This window comes from Myotis yumanensis, unplaced genomic scaffold (genome assembly GCF_028538775.1).
Source record: "Myotis yumanensis isolate MYYU_CA2020_CCGP unplaced genomic scaffold, mMyoYum1.0.hap1 SCAF_10, whole genome shotgun sequence".
Taxonomy (NCBI): domain Eukaryota; kingdom Metazoa; phylum Chordata; class Mammalia; order Chiroptera; family Vespertilionidae; genus Myotis; species Myotis yumanensis.
The window spans coordinates 29,674,636-29,690,124 of record NW_027223761.1 but is presented as its reverse complement, the minus strand read 5'-3'; the positions used below and the strand labels follow the sequence as shown (position 1 = coordinate 29,690,124).

The window sequence follows — 15,489 nt, the reverse complement described above, 5'->3', positions numbered from 1 at the left end:
AGGATAACACTATAAATTGCCTCTTTTCTCATTTCTATTTTTCCTGTTCCTGTTTATCTTTCCTTGCCTGTTTTAAAAGGTTAGTGTGGCTGGCTAATGTGACATAGGGTACTTACTAGGTAAATTATAGTTATCAGTTCAAGGCCAAGTATTTCAAGAAGACTTTCCAGATCCACTTGTAAAGAAAAAGCATTCAATAAATAAATTCAGAGGATGATTACATGAGAAATTTAATGGTAATGTCAGAAACAGTGGCAAGGCATAATTTTCAGACTAATGAGAAAAACTAGAGCAGTCAGATTAAAAACAACCTATTTGAAGAGATTGGGGAATCACTGACACATTCTGAGGCTGAGACTGAGAGAAGACTAGATACTTTCCAAGCCAGGCAGGGCAGCAGTGAGTCTCAAAGTTACTCCAGACTGATCAGGACAGAGGCTCTCATCCTTGCCCCAGACTGCCTCACGACATGTCCAGGGTTTCCCTAGGAAGGCTTTCTCCAGGTTCATCCACCTCAGGAGGGTCCTGCAGAGCCCTCTGGAGAACCAGTCTCAGGGTGTGTCTCTGCTTCCACCAACGCTGCCTGAAGGAGCCAACGAAGAAGTAAATGATGGGGTTGGCACAGCTGTTGATACAGGACAGAAGTACTACCATCATGGAAACATGAAAGAAGGCATTAGATTTATTTGGAATCCAGAATATGATGAACCAGTCGATGCCGAAGGGCAGGCCACAGAGGAGGAAGACCAGCACTGTGATCACAACGGTCATGTAGAGCCTGGTGGGCGGCACCCGGTTGGAGCCACACAGCAGTCTGGTCATCAGGGCCAGGCTGGACCCAGAGAGAAGCACAAATAACAAAATCAGCCATGCCACAGCGATGAAGTCAAATACCCGACACACGGAAGCGCTGAAAAAATAGAACAGACCCCAAGAGAAATTTTTTTCCAGGATGCTCAGCAGCAGGGACAGGGCCCAGAGCAGGGCACACATGATGGTTGACAGGTGTCTGGGGCGGTGGCAGCGGTACCAGATGGGCCACAGGACAGACAGGCAGCGCTCTGTGCTGATGGCACTGAGAAAGCTCAGGCCTGAGATGTAGGCAAAGGTTGATACAGGTGAGAGAAATATGTCAATTACGTCAATGAAAAAAGGAGAGTTGAAAACCAAATACAGACTACGTATAAATTGGTAGCAGAGGAAGAGGAAGTCGGCCCCTGCCAGGTTGAGGATGTAGACGGAGAAGGCGTTCCTGCGCATGTGGAAGCCCAGGAGCCAGATCACCACCGCGTTCCCTGCCAGCCCCACCAGGGCCATGGTGCAGATCAGCAGAGCTGGGGTCAGGATGGCTTTGTTCCATTTAGCAAGAGCCTGGTCACTTCCATTGGTTGGTGTGAGCTCGGTCCCCCAGGCTGTGACAGTCATATTTGTGCTCTCAAACCCTGCAGTGGTGACCCTGGAAGAAAACAAGAGTTGGGCACTGGTACGATCAATGGTTCTCAGAGCCATCAAGCTGTGGGCTATTACTGTCCCATGTTACACAGCAGGGAAAGGAGGGTCCAGAGGTTAAGATACTTATGGAAGGACACACAGCCTTGGAGTCCTGGACCTGGATTCAAACCCAGTTCTCTCTCTGACTCTAGAGCCTGGGCTCGCTCTACTGCAACACAAACCTGCTACTGACATGGGGACATTCTGAAGTCCCACCATGACCCCCTACCACAGCTCCCACTCACTGTCCAGGGCGATGTCATGTCCCCAGAATGTTCTGAAGAAGGAGATCAATGTCTGGAATAGGATGTGAGAGACCAGGAGAGGGCTCTGGACCCAAGTATTAGTTCTGTCCTGAGCTGGAGTTTCCCCCTCAGCTGCATGAAGTCAGGAAGAGCAGAGATGACCACAGTCCACCCTCATGACTAACGGGCCCATCCACCAAGGAGAAAGACCATGCTTTAGGGACACGAAGGGAATGTGATCTCTTGCTAGGGCAGGTGTGAGGATGGCTGCGTGAACTGGGCTCAAAGTGGCTCAGTATGTCAGCTCATCAACATCATCTCATCTCCTGATGACTAAAGGACAATAGCTGATGTCTGCAGACCTCCAGGGCTGCATGTAGCTGCATTCCGTCCCCAGCCTCACCCTGGTCCTTTCCCCTTTATAATCCTGTCCCCTGCACCTTGCTGTAAGACAGGATTTGAATGCTTGTAAGCACCCTGTCTTCTTGCTTGGCTAGCCTTCTCAATATACACCTTATATGATTCAACCCTGCTTTCGTTATTGGACACAGTGACAGGCAGCCTGAGCCCACCCAGGGGTTTTCCTGGTAATGATGGTATCTCATCAGTGAGATCCTGTCCTTCTGATTTCTGGTTAAATGGAGCTACCAGGAGACTGGAGGGCAGGGAAAAAGAGATTTGGCCTTTTCATCTCCTGGCTCTCTCCCTCTGGGCAGTGTGATGGCCTGGGCCTGCTCCTCCTCCTGGCTGGTGGTCCTTCCTATTGCTGCTGCTATGATTACGGCTCTGGTCTATCTGTTCCCTTGCTCTTTCCTGGGTCCCTTTAAGCATCGGGGTGAAAACAGTGCTCCTCTATTGCTTACCTAAGGGTGCTTCACCATGCATTGTCACTTTCCTTTAAAGCCGCTCAATAGTCCCTCATGAAACACCCCCCATTTACCCCAGTTTGGGCTGTTTACTCCTGGTACTCTGTCATATCCACAAGAGAAGAGGGAAAAAAGGAAAAAAGTGAAATCTGGGTAAACAACAGTTCCGACTTGGGAAGCAATGCTCACATTTTACTTTGCTCCCTAAATTAATATTTGAGGCAACGTTCTCTCCATGACACCAGACTTGAATGGTTGGAATGAAGGGGAGCCTGTTGGGAGATGGATCAGAAGAGAGAAAGGTTCTGGTTGACCCATTTGCATCTCCAACATTCAGAGTTGATGCACCCAAAGATACTAGAGGAGAGCTTCATGTCTCCTGCTTTTCCCTGAAGGATGCACCAGGACCCCTGCATGTAGAGCCTGGGAATCATGGGGATGGGAACTTAGAGCAAAAACCATAACTGGCTTTGGACATAAATGAGTTCTGGGTATATATTCTTACCTTTTTTCCATTCTTCTGGCCTGAGGTGGCGAGCTGACCTGTGCTGAAGGGGAGAGTCTTTCTGGGATTGAGTGATGCCAGAGACACGTCTCTGCCTTCTAAATCAGAAGATGTGTGAGGGAGCTGGATTAAAAGCTGGTGACTAAGCAAGGTTTATCAAGATATTAGACAGACCTTGCAATTTCCTGTGCCAGGACTGTGGGCAAGTCAGAGACCAGAGCTGTTTGAGGATGATTAGTTACTGAGATGTTCCTTATCATTTGCCCCATGTCCACTCACATGTCAGCCACTCCCATCCTACCCCATCCGGTTACCCTCCTGGTAATCACTGTTGTGGAACCTATAGTTGAAGACTGAGCCTGGGGAGCAGTGTCAAACAATGTGAGTGTGCATTGTGAGGCTTTAAAACTAAAGAATAAAGTATATCGTAGAGTGATTGGAAGTCCACCATGGCCAAAACCCACTTAAAAAAAATATTTTATTGATTTTCTACAGAGAAGAAGGGAGAGGGGTAGAGCCAGAAACATCGATGAGAGATATTGATCAGCTGCCTCCTGCACGCCCCCCACTGGGGATGTGCCCGCAACCAGGGTACATGCCCTTGACCGGAATTGAACCTGGGACCCTTCAGTCCGCAGGCCACTGAGCCAAACTGGTTCGGCATAACCCACTTTTCTTGTTTTTTTAATTACCACAGCAATATGCATTCTTGTGTATAATTTCCCTCCAAACGATAGAGAAGTCTATATAAGGTGACATGCTCCCTGAATCCTATTCTTCGAAGTTCAACCTACTCTTACTTCCTTTATTATTAGCTCTGAACCATAAACTTAAAGTTATTTTTTTAAATTTATGAACATTAAGAAGTAGATCAATTGGCATCCCTTTTAAACATAAGGAGTTCAGCACACATAACATTCTTTTTCCCTCTTCCACTTTATCTCATTTTAAAATATATTTTCATTTGATGTAAATATTAAAAATTTAACTCTTATCTCTTATGTTTTCCTTTCATGTGCCTCATGCTACAGTCACATTAAGTTACTTTTGTACTCTTTTAAAATCCTCATCTGAAGATATGCTTATTGATTTTTTTAGAGAAATGAAGGGAGACAGAGAAACATCGATGTGAGAAACATCAATTGGTTGCCTCTTGGACACACCCCAACTGGGGATCAAACCCTCAACCTAGGTTGAGGCCTCACCTAGAATTGAACTCAAGACCTTTCGGCATATGGGACAATGCTCTGACTAACTGAGCCACACTGGCCAGGGTGAGTTACTTGTTATTTTTTAAGTGTCATTTGGATTAGAAACTATTTCAAATATTCAGAAAAGTTCTTCAATGGGTTCATTCAGCAAATCCTATCTAATAAAAGAGAAACATGGTAATTAGTGTACGTCCACTACCCTTCCCATTGGCTAATCAGGGCGATATGCAAATTAACTGCCAGTCAAGATGGCGGCCGACAGCCAGGCAGCTGGAAGCGAACATGAGGCTTGCTTGCTTCAGTGAAGGAGGACTCCAACGTTCCCTGCCTGCTGCTGCCGGCCTCTGAGCTGCAACTATAAGCAACTATGTTACAAATATAGAAGCTAAACAAAACCCCAGAAACCTGCTTTAGTCGGCCGGGCTTCAGCCAGCAGGATTGCAACATTGTTTCAAATACAGAAGGTAAACAAAGGCCAGAAACCTGCTTTCAGCAGCAGAGCCCTAAGAGCTGGAGCCAGCCTCAGATTTAAAGCTGGCCCAGAATAAAAAGAAAAAGAAAAAAAGGAGCTGTTGGGAGCTTTAGTCACCTGCTAGCCTGAAAACAACCCTCAGCCCCTCACCCAGACTGGCCAGGCACCCCAGTGGGGACCTCCACCCTGAAGGGTGTGTGACCAGCTGCAAACAGCCATCATCCCCTCATCCAGGCTGGCCAGGCACCCCAGTGGGGACCCCCACCCTGATCCAGGACACCTTTCAGGGCAAACCAGCCTGCCCCCACCCGTGCACTAGGCCTCTATCCTATATAGTATGAGGGTAATATGCCTCCCAGCACCAGGATCAGCGGAGACATGAGGCCTCCCGGCACCGGGATCAGCGTGACAGGGGGCAGGGCCCAAACCCTCTGATCGCCCTGGGGCTTTGTGTGTGACAGGGGGTGGGGCCACAACCTCCCTATCGGCCCTGCTCTATTCGTGACAGGGGAAGGCGCCCCAACCCCCTGATCAGCCCTGCTCTGTGCCTGATAGGGGGGAGCTCCCCAACCCCCTTATTGCCCTGCGGCTCTGTGTGTGACAGGCTGCGGTGCCCCAACCCCCTGATCGGCCCTGCTCTGTGTGTGACAGGGTGCGGCGCCCCAGTCGCCCCCCTCCCCCCCCACCCCACGGGCCCTGCTCTGTGTGTGACAAGGTAGAGCCATAACCTCCTCATCGGCCCTGCCCTGAGTGTGACAGGGTGTGGCGCCCCAACCCCCTGATCCGCCCTGCTCTGTGTGTGACAGGGGGCAGTGCCCCAACTCCCCTATTGGCCCTACTCTGTGAGTGACAGGGGGAAGCTCCCCAACCCCCTGATAGACCCTGCTCTGTGCATGACAGGGAGGAGCTCCCCAACCCCCTGATGGCCCCTGCTCTGTGCATGACAGGGGGGAGCTCCCCAACCCCCTGATTGGCCCTGCTCTGTGAGTGACAGGGGGTGGCGCCGCAACCTCCCCATCGACCCTGCCTTGAGTGTGACAGGGGGTGGTGCCCCAACCCCCCAATCCGGCCCTACCCTGAGTGTGACTGAGGGTGGCATCGCAACCTCCCGATCCTCCCTGCTCTGTGCATGACAGAGGCGGCGCCCCAACTCCCCAATCAGCCCTGCTCTGAGCCTGACCAGGGCTGCACTTAGGGATTGGGCCTGCCCTCTGCCACCCGGGAGCAGGCCTAAGCCAGCAGGTCGTTATCTCCTGAGGGATCCCAGACTGCGAGAGGGCACAGGCCGGGCTGAGGAACCCCCGCTTCCCTCCAAGTGCACAAATTTTTGTGCACTGGCCCTCTAGTCTAATCTAATAAAAGAGAAACATGGTAATTAGTGTACGACCGCTACCCTTCCCATTGGCTAATCAGGGTGATATGCAAATTAACTTCCAGCCAAGATGGTGGTCAGCAGCCAGGCAGCTGGAAATGAACATGAGGCTTGCTTGTTTCAGTGAAGGAGCACTCCAACATTCCCTGCCTGCCTTACCGGCCTCTGAGCTGGCAGTTTGAAACATTGTAACAAATATAGAAGCTAAACAAAACCCCAGAAACCAGCTTTCAGCCAGCCGTGATCTCAGAGCTGGAGTTATACATTGTTTTGATTATAGAACGCAAACAAACCAGATACCTGCTTTCAGCAGCAGAAGCCTCAGCGCTAGAGCCAGAGCTAAAGCTGGCCCAGAATAAAAAGAAAAAGAAAAAAAGGAGCAGTTGGGAGCTTCAGTCACCCACCAGCTTAAAAGCAGCCCTCAGCTCCTCACCCAGACTGGCCAGGCACCCCAGTGGGGACCCCCACCCTGATCCAGGACACCCTTCAGGGCAAACCAGCCGGCCCCCAGGCCTCTATCCTATATAGTAAAAGGGTAATATGCCTCCCAGCACCAGGATCAGAGGAGCCGCGAGGCCTCCTGGCACCGGATCAGCTTTACAGGGGGCAGCACCCAAACCCCCTGATTGGCCCTGCTCTGTGTGTGACCGGGTAGAGCCATAACCTCCCCATTGGCCCTGCCCTGAGTGTGACAGTGGCAGCACCCCAAACCCATGATTGGCCCTGCTCTGTGGGTGATAGAGGGCGGCGCTCCAACCCCCCGCCCCCCACGGGCCCTGCTCTGTGTGTGATGGGGTAGAGCCATAACCTCCCCATTGGCCCTGCCCTGAGTGTGACAGTGGCGGCGCCCCAACTCCCTGATCAGCCCTGCTCTGTGGGTGACTGGGGTGGTGCCCTAACTCCCCTATCGGCCCTGCTCTGTGCATGACAGGGTACGGAGCCCCAAGCCCCCTGATGGGCCCTGCTCTGTGAGTGACAGAGGGTGGCGCTGCAACCTGCCCATCGACCCTGCCTTGAGTGTGACATGGGGCGGTGCCCCAACCTCCCAATCGGCCCTACCCTGAGCATGACTGAGGGTGGCATTGCAACCTCCTGATCCACCCTGCTCTGTGCATGACAGGGGGTGGTGCCCCAACTCCCCAATCAGCCCTGCTCTGAGCCCGACCAGGGGCTGCACCTAGGGATTGGGCCTGCCCTCTGCCACCCAGGAGCAGGCCTAAGCCAGCAGGTCATTATCTTCCGAGGGGTCCCAGACTGGGAGAGGGCACAGGTCGGGCTGAGAGACCCCTCCCCCCCGTGCACAAATTTTTGTGCACTGGGCCTCTAGTCTATAAAAATAAAAGCATAATATGCTAATTAGACTGGATGTCCTTCCGGATGACCTTCTGGATGAAGCTGGGGCTTCAAAGGAAGCCTGGGTCCAAGTGCTGGAAGGGAAGCCAGTGCTGGCAGCTGGGAGAAGGAAGGCCTACTCTTGCATGAATTTTGTGCATCAGGCCTCTAGTATTTATTATGTCACAGAAGGGCAAAGAAATACCAAGCACACTTCCTAGAGAAAGAGAGGGACCCTGTTTATTAGCACTAGTGGACTCCAGGAATAATTTCCAAATCAGTGTGAAGTAACACGCAAAGGCTTCACTTTTTATAACCTTTTGGGGTCTTTGTCTTGCAGATATGGTTCCACCCCCTATCATGGGCTTACAGGAAGGCCCCCAGGTGTTGATGATCTGTCCTGGAGCCAGCGATAACGACCTTCCTTCCCCACCCCAGGGCAGTGCATTGTTCACAGTTTTTATGGCCTGACACGCCTTGCAAGACCAGTTGTGGGCTTGATCCTCAGTGTGGGGCGTGCAGGAGGCAGCCAATCAATGATTCTCTCTCCTCATTGATGTTTTTCTCTCTCTTCATCTCTGAAATCAATAAAAATATATTAAAAATTAAAATAAATACAGTTGAAAACATACTTTGCCTCTGATATTAGGATAAATCCATATATAATCCAAATACCTAAAAATAAATAATGAAACTATATTAGTACCTGGAGAAACCATAGGAAAGTTTTTTTTTTTTCCTCTCAATGTTCGGAAAGACTTTCAAAGTGTAGCACAAAATTCAGAAGGTACTAATGAAAAGATTAATAAGGATGAGAACATATAGAATTTTTTTGGTATGGCACGAACCATCACAATCAAAAATGAGTTGGGAAAATATTGGTAACTCATATAAAAGAAAAATTACTAATTCCCCTATTTGTAAAAGTTCCTGTAAAATGATAATTCAAAATCTAACAAGCCAATAAGAAAATGATTATAGGTCATAAATGCACAACTTCTCAAAATAAAAATGGCTCTTAAACATATGGAGAGAAACCAAAGTAATAATAACAGAGATGAAAATTAAAATTACATAGAGTTATATTTTACTCATGGAAATATATAAGACCAAAACTTTTGGCAGTTATTGGCGACCAGATAAGCAGGGGAGGGCAGTTGGGGGCCATCACGCTGGCAGGGGAGGGCAGTTGGGGGCAATCGGGTCAGCAGGGGAGGGCAGTTAGGGGTGATTGGGCTGGCAGGGGAGCGGTTAGGGGGTGATCAGGCAGGCAGGCAGGCAGGCAGGCAAACGATTAGGAGACAGCAGTCCCAGATTGTGAGAGGCATGTCTGACTGCCAGTTTAGGCCTGATCACACAGGGATTGAGCCTAAACCGGCAGCAGACATTGCCCAAGGGGTTCCAGATTGGAGAGGGTGCAGGCCGGGATGAGGGACATCCTCCCTCCCTGTGCATGAATTTCGTGCACTGGGCCTCTAGTAATTGTATAAGTGTGTCTGTGGAGGAGAGGGGTGGGAACCTGTCTGCAGGTGGAAAGGATGGTTTAGGGTAGGAGAATGCAGAGCTCTTCCCTGGCCTGAGAGGAAAGGCAGCGAAGTGAGCACAGAGGCAGTTTGGCTGATAGATTTGGTGTTGGGAGATGGGGACATTCTCAGGAGGGCAGCATCTGAGAGTGATAAAAGAGTGAGGAGGGGGTTTCAGGAGAGAGATGGAGTGAAGAGTTTCCCTTGGAGATTGAGAGGGTAGTTATGGAAAAGGTACCTAATGACTCAGCAGAGCTAAGTGGATACTTGTAGTTTGTGGACATAGATTGAAAGCGAAGCCATTGGTTGTGTGTTGCTCTCTGGTTACACTCAGCTCCCTGGAAACAGGCATGGAGTTAATGGAGAGTTGGACTCAACCAGGGCAAAAGACTTGAACAGACACTTCACCAAAGGAAATACATGGAAGGCAAATAAATATATGAAATAGTTTTGCACCCCTAGCCATTAGGGAAATACAAAATTATAACCATGATGAGATACTATTACACACTCCTTAGCATGGCTAAAATTAAAAAATACCGATTCCTTCAAATATTGACAAGGCTTTAGGAAAACTGAATCTCTCATAGATTTCTGGTTGGAAAGTAAAATGGTATGGCCATGCAGAAAAACTATGCATTTTCTTACAAATTTGGACATATTCTTACCATATAAAACAGCAATTATTCCTGGCATTTATTTTAGAGAATGGTAAACTTATGTTCACATGGAAATCTCTATACAGATGTTCATTCATAGCAATTTTATTATAATAATCAAACTGGAAACAAACCAAATGTCCTTCCACTTGTGAGTAGTGAAACAATATGTAATGCATCCATATAAAGAATACGACAGCAATTTTAAAAATGAACAACAAACTATTGATTCGTGCAACCACTTGGATGGATCTTGAGGTCATTGTGCTGAATGAAAAAAGTCAAACTCAAAGGCTGAATACTGTATGACTCCATTTGTACAACATTTTTGAAATGACAAAATTATAGAGATGGAGAAGAGATCAGTGGTTGCCAAGAGTTTGGAAGGGGCACAGGTTGTGTTTGTCTACAAAGAGTTGTCCAGGAGGATTCTTTTGTGACAAAGAAACAGTTCCAAATCTTGAATGTGGCTGTCATTACATGAATCTATACGTGTGATAAAATGTCCTAGAATTATGCACAGTAAAAATGTGTGCATGTGAAAATGGGTGAGATCTGAGTAAGATGTGTAGTGTGAATAATTGTATCCTACCCAGGTCAATTTCTTGGTTTTGAAAATGTCCTGCATTTGTGTAAGATGTCACCATTGGCAGAGGCTGGGTGACGGGCAGACAGGAACTCTCTGCAGTAATTTTGCAACTTGTTGTTGGTCTATAATTAATCAGATTGAAAAGTTTGTTGGATTTACTAGCTACATGCATATTGCAGTTACCAAGAATGAGAACAAGGTTTATGCTGGAAAGAAGATTGTAAACTAGGCATGTAGTCCATGAGATAATATAATAAGCATTCACATAATCACCATTAAATTTAAGTATATATTAAAATTTTATCATATTTGCTTCCAATATCTCTTTAAAAATAAATAAATAAAATTTTGCAATTATAGCTAAAGGCCTTTCACTCACTGATCTCTTCAGAGCTCTTGAAGTTGATACACATTATTCTCTCACATGTATAACAGGATGTTAAAATAGCTCGGATCTAAATATCAAGACACTATAGATACTACATCTCAAAAGAGGTACGAGATATCATGCAGAATTTAAATATGAGATTTCTGATAACCGGTTACCAACTCCTATGCCATCATCCATATCAAAGCTGTAAACAAGTAGAGTTGAAGTTTTATATGAGGCTTAAAACATTGAGTTTAATTGAAAGATGAACCATCTCTCCTGCTCCAATGTGGCCTTTTGCAGACAAAAAGACTGTAGTCCAGAAGAGGGTGCATTCTTTTGTTTCTCGCTTCGCACTTCCCCAACCCTTGTCCTCGTTCCACCTGCCTGTTGTTTCTAGATGTGGTTTCAGACCCTGTAGGGTTGAACATATCCTAGAGTCAGTGTCAAGAGAGCAGGACTTTCCTCTTTGGCTTGTCCTGCTTGGGTGACCTTGCTGGTGATGTCTGGACTTGACAGTATTGTTGAGTTGACCCTAACTCATTTTGCAAAACTTATGCCAATTTCTGACACTTCAAGGCCACAAGAGACATGGCTCATTACTCACTGCACTTCAGCCAATGATCCATTAAAAATTTTTTTTTATTGATTTCAGAGAGAGGAAAGGAGAGGGAGAGAGAAATAGAAACATCAGTGATGAGAGAGAATCATTGATTGGCTGCCTCCTGCATGGCCTCCATGGAGAACCGAGACTCCAACCCGAGCATGTGCCCTGACCAGGAATTGATCTGTGTCCTCCTGGTTCATAGGTCAACACTCAAACACTGAGCTACACGGGCTGGGCTGATCATTCTTAAGAGAGTTCTAGCAACTATGACCATATATTTGGGGTGTCACGGGGAATGAAACTTATTTGCACACTGGTAACCATTTTCTAAACAAGCTTTATACTTTTAGTAACAACTAGAGGTGGGCATGAAATTTGTGCACTGGGGTTGGGAGGGGTGTCCCTTAGCCCAGCCTGCACCCTCTCCAATCTGGGACCCCTCAGGGGATGTCTGACTGTCAGCAGTTGGACATCCCTCTCACAATCCGGGACTGGTGACTCCCAACCGTTGGCTGCCTGCCTGCCTGATTGGTCGTAACTGCTTCTGTCTGCTTGCCTGATCACCTCCTTACCACTACCCGGCCGGCCCTATGGCCCCCAACTGCCCTCACCTGCCAGCCTGGTCTCCTCCCACTGCCCTCCCCTGCTGGTCTGGTTGCCCCCAACTGCCCTCCCCTACTGGCCCAGTCATCCCCAATTGCCCTCCCCTGCCAGCCTGGTTGCCCTCCCCTGCTGGCCTGGTCCCCCCCCAATTGCCCTCCCCTGCTGGCTTGGTCACTCCTAACTGCCCTCCCTTGCTGGCCTGGTCACCCCTAACTGCCCTCCCCTACTGGCCTGATCACCCACAACTGCCCTCCTCTGCTGGCCATCTTGTGGCGGTGGGCACCGCCATATTTGAGGGCAGAGCTGTCAATTAGCATATTCCCTCCTATTGGCTGCGGGTGCCACCATCTTTGGGATGGTGCGAGAGTCAATTAGCATATTCCCACTTTTTTTTTTGATAACAATTGTGGTTTTATTGTGTCCAATGCATCAATAAATGAACTTTAAGCCCGAGCCTGTATATGCCCTAACTTGACTTGCCCAGCCTGGGACCGCCTGCCCCTGCTCACCTCCCTGTTTGGGAAGGGGCATGCACTGGATGTGGCCCGGCTGTAGGGCTCACCTATGGTAGCGGTGCCCATCAGAAGCCCAGAGAGAAGCACAAAGTGGGCCCAGGAAGTTGTGGGTCATGAGCTCACCTTACAGCATGTTGAGAGTTTAACCATCCTTCTGAGCCCCAACAGTTCTGTCCGCTCTTGAGAAGTTACTACTGTTGGCCTTGTTCTGCTGAGGCATGAGGTAAGAAGGGCTAGAGGAGCACCTTGTCCAGCCTTCACCATGGCAGCATACTAACTTATAACAGGTAATTTATAAATAAAGTCCAGCTAATAGCTGAAAACAACCACAGGAAGGAGTGAAGACCAGCCCCCAGGGGTGTGAAGTTCCCCAGTGGGCACTAAGCAGCCATTCTGGCAACTAGAGTAGATAGTGCACTCCTGCCCCCTGGCGGTTGTCGGAGAGCAGAGTCCCAGCCTCCAGGGCCCATAGGCATAACACCTTGAAGAGGGAGAAGAAACAAAGGGGACAGTCAGCTGGCCCAAAGCCAGGGGCATTATAAAGTCATAGGGCTGGAGAGGATCTGAAGGCCATCTAAGCAACTCCTTTCACTGTACAGATAAGGAACCGAAAGCCCAGAGAGAGAAAACCTTGCTGCGTAAGAAAGCCCCTTGGTAAATCAGCTCAGTCATCATACCATTCCACCTCAACTAATGAAGCAGGAAGAGGAAGTGAAACAATTGGGGCAGGAGGTCAAGTAGAAAATCACACTTCCCAGGAGGCTGGCTTCTTCCAGCCACGGTGCAGATGGGAACAAGGTCAGGGTGCTGGGTGAGGAGGCACCCCTAACACCAGGATGCACACGCATACACGATTCCTGGACACCCTTCCCCTGGAGTCTAGGCTGGTGCCATAAGTGTTTGTGTGTGTGTGTGGCAGAAGCCCAGAGGTGTGGGACCCATGATCAGAACCAGACCCTAGACGTGGCACTTCTGTGGGGAAGCTCTGCTTCCTAACCAGGGCAGCGGGGAGGGACCCTGACCCACATCTGCCCCAGGTCACAGAGGGGTAGATAGGATGGAAGCTGGGGTGGAGGGAGAGACTAGGGGCACAAACCTTGATTACTTGCACTTCCCGGAGTTTGGAGGAAGCCAAAGTGGCCCGAGCCTGGAACTGCCCAGCTGCCTGCCCTAGTGGGAGTTGTCTTCCCTTCAACCCATCCTCCAAAGCCCCAGAAGCTCGACTGGGGTTGGGGAGGTGAAGAAGGGATCGCAGCTCTTCAGCCATCCAAGGAGCTGCTGCCCTTGTTCTTATGGCTGAGGGGGAAGGCGGACTTGCTCTGGGGCTGGGTCATCTTGCTGGCCAGGTAAATGAAGGGCTCCAGGAGGGAGTGGAGGGCAACCACAGACACCTCCCACAGCTTCACCTTCTCCGACTTGGCCCAATGCTGGACCATGTCTGGGGCCAGCCTGGGGAGGTGCTGCAGGAGGTTGCCTCCCAGCCCTGCCCCCTCTTGGGTGGAGGGGGTGCAATCAGGGGCTGACAGCCACGGGGAGGGGCTGTGGGCCTATTGTGGTGGGGCAGGGTGATCAAGTGCAGGGCTGGCCATGGGGACAGAGGGTGGTGGGAAGAGAGAGGGTGTTTCTCCGGCTGGCCTGCTCTTCTCTTTTTTTTTTTTTTTGCAACTTCACAACTTTTACTTGTGGTGCCTGTGCTATGTCTGAAAAATACCTTCTCCCCCTGCCCGGGACAGGGATGGGGAAGGGGCAGCAAAAAATAGAAGACGTCCCTCCCTATTGCACACAGACCCTATATACAGGCTCATCTGGCCCAGGCCGGCGGGATGGTTGGCACATTCTAGGATCCATGCTCAGGGGCTGGAGGGGTGACTGGTGGCAGCACACATGAGAGGGACCTCTGGGTGACCACTCTGGTCCTGGCTACTGGTCCTGGCACTTCCTGGTCCTCAGTTCCTTTCTGGTCCTGCCTGCAGCCCTGGTCCCCGTACCTGGCTCAGCCTCCCATCTCCATCCTGGCCTCAGATGGCCCCCTTGGCTCCTGGGGGCTCTGTCCTCCCCTCCTAACCTGGAGATCTCAAGGGAGGTTATGGCTTCTCAGAGACTCCTCAACAGCCCTATCACTCATGTTCACACAGGGAAGGGGTGCATGTGGCAAAAGCAGCTGTATAAATGCGGGTGCAGGGGCAAGTCCTCTGGGGTCACTTGGACAGTTTGCTGCTGATGAAGATCAGGGCCACATTCTCATCCTTGAGGCGCTGGTTGTCAGCTTGGAGATTGGACAGGCCCTTCAGCTCCTCTCCCAATTCAGCAGCCTTGCACTCTAGGGCCCTACACTCAAATCTCGCCAGCTCCAGGATGGCTGGCCTCTCTGCAAAGTGCTCTTGCCTCTGCATGGTGCACTCCAGCTCCACCTTGAGTTGCTCCAGCCACAGCGTGGTCTGGGTCAGGGCTTCACGAAGTCTCTCGTTCTCAATGTGCAGCTTTGCGTAGAGCTTCCTGAAGCTCCCTCAGGCTCTTCCAATTTGGGCTGGGGTTCTGGGTTTAGGTCCTACTGCCTCTGGAGGGGAAGGGCTGGATTCTGGGCTGATGTCCACTGGCTTCACCTTCTCCCCCTTCACAGGTCCTCTCCTCTCATTGCCAACTCTGCAGTGCTCCCTGGAGACCTGTGGTCCCTGTTTCTGCCCCTCAGGCACTTCTACTCTCGGGCAGGGCCATCAGAATTCTCAGCCCCAGGGACTCGGGGCTGCCAGGAAGGGTCCAGGCTCTGTGCACCCTGCTCTTGATTGGGATGGGAGAGTCTGATCAGGGGAAGGCCGGCATGGGGGAGGGGCTGTGAGGTTGGCTGCTGGCCCCACCTCCTGATCAGGCAGTTTGCTGGCTACAGTGGGCATCATAGCAATTGGCCCAATCAGTGCCATCTTCTGCCCGCTGGCCAGTCCCCAGTCCCAACACCACCTCCAACACTATCAGACCGTTGGGATCACCAGCTCACGGTGCCTGCTTTCCCACAGGCCTGAGCACCCAAGCAGCTCTTGGCTCCTCGCTCCAGTGGAAGTCTTCAGTCTTTGGCCAGAGCTGCTCCTGTAGCTCCTTTCGCCTCCCACCCTCCCCCTCATAGCTTGATCACTG

At 50.1% G+C, this 15,489-nt stretch overlaps 1 protein-coding gene and 1 pseudogene across 1 annotated transcript; both read right to left on the bottom strand.

The window, feature by feature from the left end:
* Positions 1-462: 462 nt before the first annotated feature.
* Positions 463-3,145, bottom strand: LOC139018016 (mas-related G-protein coupled receptor member X1-like). Its single transcript, XM_070426652.1, has 2 exons — positions 3,108-3,145; positions 463-1,456 (listed from the first exon to the last, which is right to left on the bottom strand). Exons 1-2 carry the CDS (start codon positions 3,116-3,118, stop codon positions 463-465), a joined length of 1,005 nt encoding a protein of 334 aa, XP_070282753.1. The 5' UTR covers positions 3,119-3,145.
* Positions 3,146-14,558: 11,413 nt separating this feature from the next.
* Positions 14,559-15,278, bottom strand: LOC139018356 (protein phosphatase 1 regulatory subunit 12C pseudogene; annotated as a pseudogene).
* Positions 15,279-15,489: the final 211 nt, after the last annotated feature.